Source organism: Macaca thibetana, chromosome 1 (assembly GCF_024542745.1).
Source record: "Macaca thibetana thibetana isolate TM-01 chromosome 1, ASM2454274v1, whole genome shotgun sequence".
Classification (NCBI taxonomy): domain Eukaryota; kingdom Metazoa; phylum Chordata; class Mammalia; order Primates; family Cercopithecidae; genus Macaca; species Macaca thibetana.
The window spans coordinates 127,075,517-127,092,480 of record NC_065578.1 but is presented as its reverse complement, the minus strand read 5'-3'; the positions used below and the strand labels follow the sequence as shown (position 1 = coordinate 127,092,480).

Below are 16,964 nucleotides of genomic sequence, written 5' to 3'. Positions count from 1 at the left end.
ATACTGTTTCCAGGATGCAGGCCCAGGTCTGCAGGTCTGGTCTTATGCAACCTGCAGCCTTAACTTCCCAGAGCACAGGGACTGTGAGAGGAAACCCCAGCCATCCCCACCTCCAGGAGAGTGGTCCTCGCCTCCGTCCAGTCCTTTACAAAGGACTCTGCCTACTCCAGGCCCAGTCGTTTGGCCATTTCTTTTACATCTGATGAGTGAATTTGTAAAGCAACAAATCACAGTGATTCAGCAGATTGTCACCACTCACCTTTTCTTTGGATTCTTGTGATGTATTTAACCTTTCATGAGTCCAGTTTCTCTAGCATTCTCCCTTTTTCTTGTATTGGCCAACACTGGCCCCCGCGGGCTCTCTCCCAACCCCCAAATAGAGTGACAAGACAAATTTGGAAACAAGTTTCTTTACGAGAATCTTGAGTTCCTAATGAGTCTGACCTGGAGTGGGCTAGACCAGTGCCAATACTCTAGGAGTGCAGATGGGGGAGATGAATGGCAGTGTGGGGCAGATGGGGGCATCAAGGGTGGCCGAGTGAGTGTCCTAATAATTCCTAGACCTATGGTCCCTTAGGAACCGCGTGGCCATCACACTGACCGTCTCGACCTGTTGGGATGAATACTAAAAGGTGGCTGTTCTCTGTCTAGTCAAGGTCGGTGAATGGGAGTCTGGCCAGCACTGGTGGGGCCGGGAGGGATGCTATGACACCTGCCTGACTCTGCCCAGAAACAGAGGAGGACAACTGGAACCGGGGTTCTACTCTGGCTTGGAGAGTGATTCAGAGAAGGCCCTGAATGCCCCTCACTTTCCTCCCGAGGAGCTCTTCTGCCTGCCTCAGCGGCTACAGCAAGAGTATGAACTTTGGGGTTCAGGCCTGGCACTTGGGGTTCAGGCCCAGCACTACTCACTAGCTGTCACTTGGTCTCTCTGAGCCGCGTTTCTGTTATGTAGGTGGAGGCCCCTTCCCACAGGATTGTGAGGAATAAAGACAGCACACGCTGAGGACCTGGCGCAGAGCAGACCCTTAGTAACGGGAGCTAATACCGGGATACAAACAGCCCAGGGTCTCCAAACCACCCAAAGAGCCCTCCCTGAGGGGGAAACGGTCTTGCTCTTCCTCTGCCATAGCCTTCCTCAGCAGAACACACCACCTGGGGGCTGCTGTGTCTTGTTTGCTCTTAAATTTTCAGTAACTTGGTACCAGCTGTTACAGTATTTCTACCTCACTGCCAGGAAGCTGCCTTCCTCCCACTGCAACGCCACCTGTCAAAAGCAGAGAGCCTGTGCGCGCCTTCTTTTTAGACAAAAATAGTTCTTAGATCACCTGCGGCCTTGCCAGCTCTGATGGAGATCATCTCAACCTGTTTCCTCACTTCCCCTCCCAAACCCTTGCTGCAGGTCTCCATCCAGTCTCTGCCTCCTCCGGATCTGGAGCTTCCTCCAGTCCTTGCCCAGCTTGGGCACCTGATTCTCTGCAGAGATAGCCCCACCACGGGAAGAAGGCATAGGGGCTTCCCTGACATCAAGAGAAGAGGACACAGGATCCAAGAGTGGAAGAGACTGTGGTTCCCCAAAGCTTCCCAGTGCACTTGAGGGTTCACACTCTGTCCCACCACATGGTAACACCCTGCCTGGGCAGTGGAGCCTCCACCTCTGCCCTCACCTCTTCCTTACTGTGATGGTCCCCAAAGGGCTGCATACAGAGATGGAGAGAATGACACTGCCCAGGTAACCCTCTCATATACACTGACCCCTTTCTTCCTTGCTGAAGACCTCAGCTAGCTCTGCCTTCTTCATTTTGTAGATGCAGCACGGCTGGCTCTTATAAGAGGTCAAACAGTGGACAACCTCTAGGCCTCTGTTTCCTTGTGTGTTAACCGGGTCATGGAGAGGAGCTGGAGAAGCTGCTCTCTGCCATCCCCTCTAGCACCATTTGGTGACTTGACTTGGACAACAGCCACATATGGGAAATATTAAAAGTAAGCACGGCCACAGCAGCAGCTGCTGGGGCCTCCGGCTAGCCCAGGCCCTGGGAGAGCCAAGAGGGAGGGCCTCAGGCTGGCATCCTACCCTTCAGAGGGAGGCTCCTGTCCTGTTGCTGCTTCTGGTTCCAAGACGCCTTCCCCAGGACCATGAGTTTGAGGAGCGTTCAGGCATAATACAGGCAGCTCCCAATCTGCTCTAGAAGAGGGGAAGTTTCCATAGTGCAGAGACACTCTCCTTGCTACCAAGAAAAGGTGTCCGTGAGCCCCTCCTGACAGACGAGGAGATGTGCTGAGGCCTGTCTCCTCAGCCACTGGCTTCCTGTCCCAGTGATGTGCTTCCACAGCCAGTAGAGGACTGGAGCCTGAGGGCCCTGAGCGCACACCTGTGTCAGGAGGCGCTGCACAGCCAGTCCAGGACTAGAGCCCAGGGTCCCTGAGCGCACACCTGCCCCAGAAGGGAGGTAGGGGCAGAGCAAGGGTTCAGCCCAGGAATGGAATGAAACTGCTGAGGGGGCTCCAGAGAGAAGCCCGCCCACCTGCTAGACTCCCTCTGGTGTTCCTGTAATGTTCCTCCCAGCTCCCCCAGCTCTTCCTGATAAGGGAGACTTGGTTTCCTCAGGGAAGAGATGGGGGAAGAGTGGGCCTGGGAGGGAGGCTGGCATGACAGTCGGGACCCCATTCTCACCAGCTCCAGTTGCGTCTTGGACTCAACAGTCATGAAGCATCTACTCTGTGCCAGGTACAGCACTAGGCTTTTTCACAAGCACTGCCTCATCCTCACAGCAACCCCAGGAAGAGGGCATTACCACCCACATTTTATAGGCCAGGAAGCTGAGCTCTAGCAAGGTGAAGGGACTTGCTCGAGCTGGCTCACATGAGTTATTAGCAGGGCTGGGACTTGAATCCAGACTCTGGGGTCACTGCCCCATGCTCTATTCCTGTGCTGTGTCTCCTCCCTCCTCTGCCCTGCCTAGAGAAGCAGGAGTCCCAGCTGGGCTCTAGGGACAAAATGACTTAGGTCAGGTCCCTCAGGTGCATTTGGCAGGCTGACCCCTCTGTAACCCACCATCTGCTGGCCCAGCATTGAGCCCAGGCTGGGAACACAAGCAAGCAGGAGATCCCTTAAGAGGTCTGTTCCCTGGGCTACCCAGCCAGGTGGCCTCCAGCCGGCCTCTGGGAGCAGAGTCAGGGTATAGCTTCCAGGGACAGGAAGCCAAGGCTATGCTTTCTGAGGTGTCACTGGCAGCAGCAGCCCTGTCCTTCCCGAGTCCTGCTTCAAAGCTGCTCAGGTTTGGTTGGGAGGGGGAAGAGGAAGAGTAACAGCCAGAAGGATGGAGCCACGAGCAGAACAGACTGGAGCAGCACGGATGTAGCAGAGTTCCAGCTATTCACCTCAGTTCTGCTGTGGGCAAAGAGGCTGGGCTGGCTTAAAGCTAACATCCTTAGTTCACTTCCTTCGAGTAACCAGTCAGTTCAAAGTGGGGAAAAAACAGGGCACTCGACAGATGGATCTCAGGGCAGGGAGGAAGAGTCAGAGACCCACCTGGGCTTGAATCACCGTGTGGGTCAGTTTCTTCATCTGCAACATGGCTCATGTTGGAATCCATGGCTGTACAAAGTTCTTCCAGTTCCAAAAGCCCATGAACTTAGACTTCTCACAGAGTTCAAGTATTTGGACCTGAGACTCCAAGCAGGTCACCCAAAGATTCAGAACTTAGAAGCGCCCCTAATACTCAGCCTTGCCCACCACACCTTGAGCCTGAAAAAGGAAGGAAGGAGAGGGAAGTCCAGAGGGCGCAGAATTCTTCAGTGGGGAAAGAGGATCTGGGGCAGGTATCTGGACCCCTTAGAAGCAAGGGGCTGTGGGACTGATCTGGAAGCCTCCCCCAGGGGTCTGTGACAGTGGGGCCAGGCTAAACCTACGTGGGCAGGAACAGCTGACCACTATGGGGCCCACCCAGTCCAGCTGCTGTCCACTCAAGTAGTGGCAGGTTTCAGGTCACACTCAGGCCTCTCTCCTCTTCCCCTCCCTTCAGAGCTACCATTGTGTCAGGCCAGCCTGGTGCGGTCTGAGCTCCTGCCCTTCCACCCCTTGTCCTATACTCCTCTTCTCCCATGACTCGGAGGCAGCAGACGATCCTGTCCCCTTCCTGGCCCCTTGCCCATCACTCTCTCCTCAAGGTAGATGGCTCTGCTATCCCTGTCTTCCGCTTCTCAGCAGCCTTGCTCCCTCATCAACACTATTGCCTGGGCTGGCACAAGAGGAGGAGAGCAGCCAAAACAGAAAGCAGCTGGTCCAGCCTCCAGGTTGGAGCTGCTGTGTGTGGATGGAGGTGTGAGGGAGGAGGGGCTCCAGATGAAGCAAAAGGATAGATCTGTGGGGGCGGCACCCCTCTTCTTGATAGCTCACTCGTCCGTCCTCCACCCAACACTACTGTGCAGCAGAGGGTGGCGGGGTGAAGGAGCATGGAGAAGAGGAAGGGCCTCACTTGGAGCTGGGGGCTGAGTGGTCTGAGTGGAGGAAGGTGGTGGTGGTGTAGTTCTGGAAGAGAGGCTGCAGGAACATGCCAATGGTGCCAAAGACACAAACAAAGACAAAGATCCAGAGGAAGAGGCGGTCGATCACCATGGCGACGTACTTCCAGTCCTCACTCACCTGGATGGAGGAGACGGAGGAGGCCCAGGTCACGTGATGCAGGATGGGAGGCAAACATGTATAAATGGGTCCCACCACGCAGACACACACCCCACTGCTCTCCTGCCATGATCCCAGAATGACCTTGCTGAAGCCTGGCTCTGATCTTAGTAAAAGCCTCCAGTGGCCCCACTGCCTTCAGGGCCCATGCAAACTCCCAAGTCTGGAATCAAGACCCACCCACGACAAATATGAGCCTATCTCCTCCTTCTCCCACCGCATAACATAGCCCTACCAAACCCCAGTGTGTCCTCCCAGGTCTCTGTGTCTTTGGGTTTCGTGTATGTCTGGAAATCCTGAGCTCCCTTTCTCTACCTGGTATCCTCCTACATATCCTTCAAAGCCCAGATCAAACATCACCTTCTCTGAAGGCTGCCTCGACCCCCAGATCAGCATGAACTATTGGCTGCTCTGGGTTCCCTCTGCACTGTGTACATGTCTCCATCACAGTATATTTACTGTACCGTATTGTTTCAATTTGCATGCCTGTCCCCCTACTAAGCTACAAGTCCCCAAACAACAAGGACCCTGATTCATCTTTGTCATCTCAGCATCTGGAACAGAGTGTTGAGTAAATGGCTGATGCTTTAGTGAGTAAATGGCTGCCTCAGCCGGCCTGGCTCCTTTTACGATCACACATTGAGCCCCATCCAACCACACCACAGTCCCCAGAGGGTGAGGACCAGGTCCCAGATGTGAACAAATCAGTCAAAAAGGTAATCCTGTCTGTGAGTTTGAGAGCCAGTCACAAGGCTTGCACAAAGGGCCAGCGTCTCCTCAGAGCTGCTCCATTCCTGCCTGAGTCTGGGCCTTTGTGCACGTGTTCATCTGGAGCCCGGCCAGCTCGGGGTGGGGAGACAGCCATTGAACATCTTTAGTCAGCAGCTGAAGAACTCATTCGAGTGGCAACTGTGCCTGTTATATACCTGGCACCATGCTACACACTGGGGATGCGAATGAACAACAGAAACGCATCCAGTGGTTTCCAGTCTACTGAGGGAGGCGGAGCAAAAATAAGCACAAATTTAAAAATTCCACACTGGCAAACAAAGGACTGAGATGAAGAGGAGGAGGAGGTATCATTTAGAGTGTGGTCTGGGAATGCCTTTTTGAGGAGGTGAGATTTAAACCAAGGTCTGATGAGTGAGAGAGAACCAGCTGCATGAGGAAAAAGTTGAATAAAGAAACAATCAGACAAACCCAAACGGAGGGACATTCAGCCTGCCTGGACCCTTTAAAAACGTTTATGCCATAAAGACAAAGGTGAGGAACTGTTCCAGATTCAAGGAAACTAGAGACACAACAACTAAATGTAATTTGAGACCCTGGATTAGGACAAGGGTGGGGGGTGATGCTACAAAGGACATCACTGGGACAATTGGGAAAATTTAAATGTGGAATTTATATGAGATAAAGACATCAATGCTAAATTTCCAGAAGTTGATGACCGAACCTGGGTTATGCAAGAGAGTGCCCCTGTTCTTAGGAGAGACACACTGAATTATTTGGGATAAAGGGTCACAGTGTCTACAATTTACTCTCAAATAGTAGAGTGAAAGTTAATAATTGTAATAATTTTTTTAAAAGAAAAAGGGCATCTCAGGCAGAGGGACTGATGCATGCAAAGGTCCTGAGGCCACAAAAGAGCTTGGTTTGCTTAAGACAAGATAAGCCAGGCCGGGTGCAGTGGCTCATGCCTGTAATCCCTCCACTTTGGGAGGCTGAGGCAGGTGGATCACCTGAGGTCAGGGGTTCGAGACCAGCCTGACCAACATGGTAAAACCCATCTCTACTAAAAATACAAAAAAATTAGCTGGGCATGGTGGCGGGAACCTGTAATCCCAGCTACTCTGGAGGCTGAGGCAGGAGAATCGCTTGAACCCAGGAGGCAGAGGTCGCAGTGAGCCGAGGTCATACCATTGCACTCCAGCCTGGGCAATAAAAGCGAAACGTCATATCAATTAAATAAATAAACAAATAAAAGATAAGTCAGTGACCAGTGACCTGGGCAAGGAGGGAAAGGCATGAGCTGAGAGGGCGACATTGTTTGGATGCAGGAGCACAGGAACTGAAACAGGGAGACTATTAGGAGACTCTTGCCCTAGACCAGGCAAGAGCTGATGATGCTGAAAAGTGGATGAAGCTGAGAATTACTTTGGGGTTGTGACAGGACAAGACTTCTGATGACTTGGACAGAGAGGGAGGTGAGAAAGGACAGGGTCAAAGATCACTCCGAGTTTTCGGTCTGAGCCATTGAGTGAATGGTGACGCCGTGTGCTAAAAACTGGTGGAGGAGCAAGTTGGTGGTTAGGATGTAGACCAAATACTCGGTTTTGAGCATGTTGAGTTTGAGGTGCCTGTGAAGCATCCAAGTAGGTCACCACATCCTCAGCACCTAGCTCAATAAATGCACAATACATGCGTGACTGCAGCAGGAGAGGTGTAGGCGGTGACCGCAGCCTGCTGACTCCCTGAATCCCAGCATCTCCACTTGGCCTCAGCTGGCTCTAAGGTTCCCACCCCATCTCCTCTAGTGTTTGCCTCCCTCTTCTTCCATCAAGATTGTAAGATGTTCCCTGGCCCAAGCTTCAGCTCCAACCCATCTCCTGCTGTCCAGGGAAACAGATCTCTGAGGCCCACACCGCAATGCCCTTCCTCATCCCCCAGCCGAAATGGCAGCTGTCCCAGAGGAAACCTGGCCAGTCACCATGGCAACAGCTGAGTCTCAGCCTGGAACCAGCCAGGTAGCCAGAGACTGACCACAGGGTGGGTCTGGCCCCTGCCCAAAGTGCAGGGGGCGGGGGTGGATGTCAACCTATCATATCTCCCCTCAACTCTTGGTTCAGTCTCAAGGAAGCTCTTAGGGAACGCTGTAGAAGAAGTCAAAAACCGGGTGTGCAGAAAGCCTGGGGAAGGGGCCAAGGAGCCTTCTCCTTCACCCACCCCAATCTCCATAAATATTTCAGGAGGCCATCCCCTGGGACTCAGAAGAGCAGGGATATTGATTTGGGACTCCATCCTCTCCGTCACAAGCAGGCTCCTGGAATCTCTAACCCCGCCACCAACGCCACCCCTCCCCCAACACACACAACTCCTACTGTCCTCAATTTTGCCCCCTCCTGCCCTGGGGTGCACAAAGGACTCATCTCCACTGGTGCTAAGAACTGCAGGTTAACAACTTGGATGTGGGCATGCAAGCAGCAGTGAGGGACTCTCGGGGACACGGCCACAGGCTGGCTGCCAACCCTAAAGGACCTCCTCATGTTTCAGGCCTCCCTACCCATATAACGATGCCCAGCTCAGGGATTTTGCCCTGGGAGCTAGCCCTCAGGAAGCAGCAAGGTCATCCTCCACCAACCCCAATTTAGGCCGCACCATCTCCCGGAAGCCAACCCAGAAGGGCCCTAGCCAGCGCCCAGACCCGCAACACAGGCCTGACTCACATTTCCCTCTCCTGCACTCCTACTAGGTCTGCATGTCTACAGAACGCCGCTGCTTTCCAGACACCCGGGCCCTGGCAGACCTTTTATCTCACGCCTGGGGTCCCAGCCTGCGGCACTCACGCTCTGGTCGTCGTCCTCGCTCCGCATGTGGTCTGCGATGAAGCGCACGCCGTCCACCGCCTCCCGGAGGCCACAGCCACACGGCTCCCCTGAGCGCCCCGGGCCCGCCACCGGTGCAGGCTCAGCCCGGAAGGCCCCAGCCAAGCCCTGCACGGACGCGTGGTTGACGAAGCACGTGCAGGAGTCGGCCCCAGGGGCTTCGCGGAAGAGGAGAGCTCCGGCGCCCTCGCGCTCACGCTGACGTCTCCGCAAGCGCAGGCGCTGGCGGGCGCAATGGTGGCGTGGCTGCTGCATGAAGAGCAGCGCGGGCAGCTTCTCCAGGAAGACAACCTTCACCCAGGGCGCCATGGTGTGCGTGGTGGGCGAGCGATGGTGCACGTTGAGCACACACACGCTGGTGACGATGGAGAAGGTGACAAGCACCATGGTGAACATGAGGTACTTGCCGACGAGCGGCACGTCGAGGGAGGTGGGAGGCACGATCTTGGAGATGAGCAGCAGGAAGACCGTGAGCGCCAGCAGCACTGAGATGCACAACGTCATCTTCTCGCCGCAGTCGGATGGCAGGTAGAAGACAAGGATGGCTAGTGAGGTGATGAGCACACAGGGGATGATGAGGTTGATGGTGTAGAAGAGCGGCTTGCGGCGAATGATGAAGTCATACGTGATGTCCACGTACGTGGAGTCGTCGGGGTTCTCATTGCGCCGGCCCGGCAGCGCCACGATGTCCCACTCACCACTAGGTGTGAAGTCGTCCAGGCTGGCCACGTCACTCTTCAGCACCAGGTCGATCTCCGTGCGGTCGTAGGTCCACGAACGGAACTTCATGGTGCAGTTCTGCTGGTCAAATGGGAAGTGCTTTACTTCAATCTTGCATGCGCTCTTGTAGATGGCAGGCGGCAACCAGAAGATGCTGCCGTCATAGGAGACCACGGCATTGGAATAGAAGGAGACCTCGTACATGCCGTCAGCACTGCCAAGGGATGGGCACAGTCAGCCCTGGCGTAAGCATTCCTTCCTCCCTACCCATCAACCCAGCCCCTAGTTGGAGGAGAGCAAAACCAGAGGGAGACATGGGGAAGGGACACCTAGGTCTGAGAGTAACCTCCAGGAGTATAGAGAGGTGGAGCAGGAATTGAGCAAGAAGGGGATATGGGGGGTGGTGGTTAGTAACTAGAAGAAGTGTCCTGGTCAGAAGGCCTGTGTGACACCTCGCAGGTAGAAGGGGGTGGTGGGTGGATGGAGGGGACACGTCTGCTACTTGTCACATATTGTATAAGCTGGTTGATCTTCATGAGGGGGGAGAAGTTGGGGGAGCCAGGAGGCCAGTGTGAGGAGCCCCAAGCAATGGAAGGGGACAGGGCATGGTCCCATCAGTTGAGGAAGGTGGCTTTGCACCTTAGAGATGAGATGGATTATTGCAGGAGACAGGATAGAACCTGGAGGAGAAACTGGGACATTAAAGTTCTTTGATCCTTCCCAGGCTTCCAGGAAAGCCTGTTACTGAATCAGTTGAGGCACTGGGGGCTGTCAATACTTGTTTGTATCCCTACCACATCATCAAATACATACTGGGAGTCCTAACTGGCTGGGAGTGGGCTGGTCACTGCCCAGGTCACCTTGGCTGTCCACACTGTACCTCACTGGTCTGGGTCTGTCTGTCTAGGTAGTGACTGTATATCTATTACAAGTCCCTCCCCTCCCACAGCATAAGTTAATTTCTCTTATTTTCCCCATAACCCCTTCCCTCCCTGAGCCCTCCAATCTCTCCCCCAACCTTCCCATTGCTCCTACTTGTTGTACAGGACCACATCTGGGAGCCAGATGTGTTTGGAAGGGAGCCGAACTTTCTTCATATTGTCAAACTCTTCAGGTTTCCAGGTGAGGCGATAATCTTCCCACTCCTGGGAAATGAGAGAGGGAGGCAGTACCAACTTCTGCCCTGGGAGGGGCTCAAGGTTAAGGAAATGAACTAGAGGGGGCCCATATGGCTTGAGGGAGCTTTTAAAAGCCAGCCTCTTCCCCACAGTGGCTTCTCTGCCCATCAAGTGTAGCTCATATGGTACTTTCTCATTTAATTTGCACAGCTAGGCCAAAGTACAGTATTAGAATCTACATTTACAAATGAGAAAATGAATCTTGGAGAGTTTAATATGTTTAAAGTCACAAAGCTGGTGAGTGCCATGATTCAAATCCAATTATTTAGGACTCCAAACTCTATACCTTTCTGCCTCTTTTGAGAGATTAAGAAAGAAAAAAGCACATGGGGGAAAAGGAGGAGACAGAAGGCCAGGGGTGTGGGTAGAAGAGAGCACTTACGCTTACCTGGGTCAGCCAGACATTGGTGGTCATGATCTGCTCCCGCTCATGCTGCAGGGAGGAAGAGAGGCTGCCGAGAAGGCCCCTCAGCCTGTGGGCTCACTGCCACCACCCAGGGTCCCTCTCACACCTCCCCAAGCCTTGGAAACACCAGAGGAGGAAGCACACCAGCATTAACACATTTTGGCGGGGCTGACTTCAGTAGCTGGGCAGAGAGTCTGGGACCCCCACTCACCACACTGATGAGCTGGGCCAGTGATACCATGAGCTGTACTGTGACCAGCTCAGAGCCATTGGTGGCTGGGCGGATAAGCTTGTTGTAGCGGGAAGGATCCAGGAGATGCTCCACCAGCCGCTCCTCTGTGTCTGTACCCCACACCCCTGGGCAGGGGAAAGGCAGGAAGAAAGTAAGCAGGCAAGGAGAACCCATCCAACATCCCACCCTCCCCGGGCAAATGGAACAATCCAGGCCCAACCAGTATCTGCCTACGTCCCTAAGGATACTGCAAAATGCTTAGATTACCCCCAGGGAAGCCCCAGATTAACGTCTTCATAGAAAAGCCCCTCTCTGAGACCACTGACCAAGGAGTCCAGACAGCCCAACAGAGATGCCTTGAGACTAAGAACCCACTCTGCAAAGATTCGTGGAGACCAGCTCTTCCCCCAAAGTCTCAGAGGGCAGTTTGAGATTTCTCCTTCCATGGTTTCCCCAGCAAATACCTATGACTCAAGGGAGGTTTTGCAGGGCGGTGAAAGGGAACAGTTATTTGTCCCAGTTATTTGTGTCCCACAACACACGCCCTTTCTCCTGCGGATTGAGGAGAAAGCATATGTGTGGTGGGACACAAATAACTGTTCCCGTTCACCATTTACATGTGCAAATGGCATTATGTGCCTCACATAATGACACGTGACTGTGGTCACGACGCCATCCTCCCCTCTCCCTAAAGGCACTGAGTTGGAGTGGAATAGCTGGGCTGCCTAAGCTGTGGGTCAGGCATATATCTAGCCCCAAGTTTCACACACACAGCAGCCCACCCCCAGAGGTGGCCTGTAGGTGTGGAAAGCTCATTCGGTTGTGCATTCCTTTCGTGCCTGCCCTCCCCACAGTGCATCCCCCTCTGCAACTCTGCGCGAACACACCCCTTCCCATCCCCTCAGAGTTCCTTCCTAGTCCTCAGCCTGGCAGAGCTTCTTCCCTTCCAAGTCTCCTGTCCCACCCTACAAGAGGGTTGAAAAGTCCATTCCTTTCTCTCCCCTTCTCTGCCCCTGTGGGGTGACGAGAATCTGGAGCCCAATGGGGGGGATGGGAACCGATGGGGAGCCCAGGGAGGGGTGCTGGACCAGGTACCTTTCTTGAGATAATGATTCACAAAAAGTCAGATGGCATCTTAGCGCCCTCAGAGCCGGCCCTCCTGCCACCCCAGAACACCTGGGGAGATCCCCTGCCTCCTTGCTCTCTGTGCCTGCACCACCCCTACCACCGCTGGCTAGGTTTCCATCTCTTTTTTGCTTCACTTACTCCTTCGAGTATTGTCTCCTTCCCAGTGCAGCCTCCCAGGTGCTCTCTGCAGTCCCGGGGGTTCTCCCCTAACCCCCAGCAGACTCTCCCACCTCTAGGGAATCCCTTCTTCCACCTTCCGGCCTAGCAGGGGTGAGTCAGAGCACGCCGAGTCTTGGGCCGTTGGCTGGGGTAGGAGAACCTGGCCAGTGCCCGTCTTTCCCTTACCTGAGCACAGCCGGAGGAGGCCGAAGCCAAGGAGCAGCGCCACGGGGCCGCAGCGCCGGGCCATGCCGCGGGCATAGCTCGCTACCTCGCCTACACCGGCTGGAGCGCGCCGCCGGAGGGAGGGCCGCGGGCGGGGCGCTGTCCGTGGTGCTGAAGCCGCGCCCGCCTGGAGCTGGGCCCAGGTGGTGCCGGGCGCCGCGGTGGTTCCTGAGGCTCAGGGAGCCGGCTGCGAGGAGAAACCAGCTTCTCGCCTATCCCGGTCTGAGCAGGCGGAGGCTTTTCCGGCTGCTCTTCCAGGGAATACAATTGGGACGGTGAGGGGGAGGAGTCTGCGCCCCGGAGGCGGAAACGCTGGTTCCCAGAAAAAAAAAGGGGGGTCCCTGGGTGGGATAGTCTTCGATTGGTTCTGCCCGGGTAGGGTGTGGGTGAGGTAGAAGAAGGGCTGTCCCTCCACGGCACGGTGGAGGAGTTCTGAAGTCCTAAAGTTGGGGCAGGACCTGGAGAGTGGTCGGAGAAGGGACGCGAGACCCGCCGGGAAGCGGCAGCAGGAGTAAGACGAGTGGGTCAGGGCCTGCTTAGTACTGAGGGCCAGAGGGCCAGAACGAGGGTCGGGAGACAGGAGGAGTTTTCGGCCTCCTTTTTTCGCTTACCAAACCCAAATGATCCTGCTCCCCAGGTAGGCTGAGGATACAGCAGAGAAAATGCGTTTAGGCCCTTAAAGAGATAGGGGGCTGTGGGTTTGCTATTTTTAAGAAAGCAAACGGCTTTGGAGTCTTGGAACAGCATCCCCTCACTTGTCCCCTTCTCTACTTCCCTGAAGTCCCTAAAAGGCTAAGCTTCCTGCCCACCCACTGAGGGTCTACCTGAGGAGGTCTAGACTTGCCTGCAAAGAAGGTAGCCTTGAGGGTAAGAGTGGAAAGATGAATAGCCCCTATTCATCGGCCTTCCTCACCCCCTTCTCTTGACTCTAGCTGTTGGCTTCTGTGTGACTAGGGAGATCAGAGACCACTCACAGAGGCCTGACCAAGAGAGAAGCTAACACAAAGGAGACCAAGGATGAGAATCCTGAACTCTTAGCCCCTCTTTTTCCTTCAGTGGGTTTGTTGTCACTTTCAACCAAAATATTCCTAATGCAGACTTATCATACAGCAAGGCTCTGTCCTGTTCTGTCCCTGCTTACTTCAACCTCATCTGGGTCACTCCACCCGCAGCTCCACATTCCAACTATTGGCAAGGTCTTCAGGATCCTTGAACATTTTATCCGTGCCATCCCCCACACTTCAGGGACTTAAATGCATAGCTCTCTTTGGCTCTTTTATAACCCATGTTCCCCCTAATCACCTTCTACTTAACTTTGAGCATTTGGCAGGAATGTCAATTCCTCAAGGAAGCTGCGCTTGACCAAGGACTAGATCAGATACCTTGTTATATGTTTCCAGAGCATATCCAATGAATAAATGAATCCACCTGAGGCAGTGGCTGCCTCTCTAGATTATGAATCAACACAGTCCCTAAGGGCTCAACAGGTAAGGAAAAGGGCTAGTACTGGACTGACACTTTTTAATGTGTAGGGAAAATTCCTTTCTAAAAGCTCAGCTAGGGGCCAGGAGACGTGACTCAAGCCCACAATCTCAGCACTTTCTAAGGCTGAGGCAGAAGGATCACTTGAGCACAGGCATTTGAAACCAGCCTGGGCAACATAATGGGATCACGTGTGTACAAAAAGTTTAAAAATTAGTCGGGCATGATGGTGTGTGCCTATAGTCCCAGCTACTCGAGAAGCTGAGGTAGGAAGATCACTTAAGCCAGGGAGGTCGGGGCTGCAGGTTGGGGTGTGATGGCGCCACTGCACTCCAACCTGGGCAATGAAGCAAGACCCCATTTCAAAAACTAAACAAATAAATAAAAGCTCAGCTAAAAACAATGTATTTACCATGTCCCCAGGTCGTGGAATTAAGGGAAGAAGCAGAAAAGTTCTAGAAGAGGACTGAAGGAGGAGGACTACAGACCCGATGATGCACATGGAAATTGGTGTAAATCTGCACCACTTGCTCTGGGACATGCGCATGTGTAAACGCACAATAATCTCTTAAGAATTAAAGAAATTGGCCGGGCGCGGTGGCTCAAGCCTGTAATCCCAGCACTTTGGGAGGCCGAGACGGGCGGATCACGAGGTCAGGAGATCGAGACCATCCTGGCTAACACGGTGAAACCCCGTCTCTATTAACAAATACAGAAAACTAGCCGGGCGAGGTGGCGGGCGCCTGTAGTCCCAGCTAGTCGGGAGGCTGAGGCTGGAGAATGGCGTGAACCCGGGAGGCGGAGCTTGCAGTGAGCTGAGATCCGGCCACTGCACTCCAGCCTGGGTGACAGAGCGAGACTCTGTCTCAAAAAAAAAAAAAAAAAAAAATTAAAGAAATCTTGGAACAAAGAAAAGGACTGAAGAAAAACCTTAAGGAAAAGGGAAGGAATGTGTGTGTAGTCTCTCTACTTAAGGAAAAGTTAGAGGGTGGGAAGAAGATCTTCCTTCAACAATTTAGATCAACATTTGTTAGGTATATGTGGTTTGCCAGGAAACCACGTGTGTTGTGGACCATATGTGTTGAGGATGCAGTGATCAAAAAGACTTAGTCCCAGCTATTAAGGAGATCACAGTTTGGCAGCAAATTATTATAGAATGTGGTGGCTGTTCCAACAGACATATAAAGAAAGTGCTATGGGAAGCACAGAGGAAGAAGAGGTTAATAGTGTCTAAGAACCTAGAAGGGATGAAGATGAAAATTGAGATTTGAAAGGTGAGAAAGTCATTAAGACAAGGATGACTTAAAGGTATTCCAAACTCCTAAGAGATACAGGGAGTTTTGGTGGATGCAGAATGATTGAGGAAGGCTGTGAAAGTCTTCTCTTACAAAAATCTCTTTCTATAATGGTTGCTTGTTTATGGGATGAGAAACTGGGGGGTTATTTGCTTGCTTAAAGCCTCTGGCTTTTCCTGATGCAACTTCCAGGCCAGTCTACCTTCTCTTCTCAAATCCCCCAGCTTTTGCTTCAAGTTTACTTCCAGCCTGGCAAGGAGTGAGTCTTCTGAGCACAACCACTCTATGTGTCTAAGCAGGGCTGAAACACCCTCCTTCCTCATCTCTCCCACACATACTCCTTCCATACCCACCAAGAAGAAAGGCAGCCAGGAAGAGTGGACGGGTCCAGAACCACAGAGGGTGATGAACAGACGTAGAAGTATCAATCCTGAGGCTAAATAGTAATTGGGCAAAGTTTTGGTGAGACACTCCCATTGTCTCTGATGATAAGGAATGTTTTCTCTTGAAAGGCTTAAAATTGGTGGAAAGCGGTGGCTCGCGCCTGTAATCCCAGCACTTTGGGAGGCCGAGGCAGGTGGATGGACTGAGCTCAAGAGTTCAAGATCAGCATGGGCAACATGGTGAAACCCTGTTTCTACAAAAAAATTAAAACAATTAGCCAGGTGTGGTGGCATGTGCCTGTAGTCCCAGCTACTTGGGAGGCTGAGGAGGGAGGATATTGTGAGCCCTGGAGGTGGAGGTGATTGCAGTGAGCCGAGATTGTGTCACTGAATCCAGCCTGGGCAACAGAGCCAGACCCTGTCTCAAAAAAAAAGGCGGAAAAAAAAAGGCTTAAAATCAATGTTATTGTCCTTTATTTAAGGTGTTTTAGACTGAGTGTGGTAGCTCACGCCTGTAATCTTGGCACTTAGGGGGCTGAGGCGGATCACCTGAGATCAAAAATTCAAGACCAGCCTGGCCAACATTGTGAAACCTCTACTGAAAAATACAAAAATTAGCCTGGTGTGGTGGCACACGCCTGTAATCCCAGATACTCGGGAGGCTGAGGCAGGAAGAAATGCTTGAACCCGGGAGGCAGAGGTTGCAGTGAGCCAAGACTGCATCACTGCACTCCCAGCCTGGGCAACAGAATGAAACTCTGTCTCAAAAAAAAAGAAGATGTTTTAAATTTTAAAATTTTTATTGCAAAAGTAATACATGTATTCATGAATACCAATTGGAAAACAAGTTAGCAAAACATAGTAAGTACAAAATGGATTCATCCTCCTACCTCCCAGGAAAAAAAATCAGTGTTAGGCCGGGCGCGGTGGCTCAAGCCTGTAATCCCAGCACTTTGGGAGGCCGAGGCGGGTGGATCACGAGGTCAGGAGATCGAGACTATCCTGGCTAACATGGTGAAACCCCGTCTCTACTAAAAATACAAAAAACTAGCCGGGCGTGGTGGCGGGTGCCTGTAGTCTCAGCTACTTGGGAGGCTGAGGCGGGAGAATGGCGTGAACCCGGGAGGCGGAGCTTGCAGTGAGCCGAGATCACGCCACTGCACTCCAGCCTGGGAGACACAGCGAGACTCCGTCTCAAAAAAAAAAAAAAAAAAAAAAATCAGTGTTAGCAATATTTCACACACACCCCCCCCTCCAAATTTATCTATATGTACTTAGATGTAACATTCATACAGCAAAGTATATACAAGTGTATAGCTAATTTTTCACAACATAAACACAGCCATAGAGCCACCATTTAGATTTTTTTTAAGGAACACACATAACTAATATCCAGAAGTCCCCATGATGACCCTTCCAGTAGTTATTCTCTCTTCTTCAAAAGTAACACCTTGGGGCCGGCGCAGTGGC

General features: G+C 52.8%; 1 protein-coding gene across 2 annotated transcripts; it reads right to left on the bottom strand.

The window, feature by feature from the left end:
- Positions 1 to 245: 245 nt before the first annotated feature.
- CHRNB2 (cholinergic receptor nicotinic beta 2 subunit) lies at positions 246 to 13,512 on the bottom strand. Of its 2 annotated transcripts, XM_050754313.1 has the most exons (6): positions 12,296 to 13,512; positions 10,802 to 10,947; positions 10,573 to 10,617; positions 10,042 to 10,151; positions 8,248 to 9,220; positions 246 to 4,645 (listed from the first exon to the last, which is right to left on the bottom strand). In XM_050754313.1, the coding sequence occupies exons 1-6, from the start codon at positions 12,357 to 12,359 to the stop codon at positions 4,475 to 4,477; spliced, it is 1,509 nt and encodes a 502-aa protein (XP_050610270.1). In that variant the 5' UTR covers positions 12,360 to 13,512; the 3' UTR covers positions 246 to 4,474. The 2 variants fall into 2 exon arrangements, with proteins under 2 accessions (XP_050610270.1, XP_050610279.1); XM_050754322.1 differs by lacking the exon at positions 10,573 to 10,617.
- Positions 13,513 to 16,964: the final 3,452 nt, after the last annotated feature.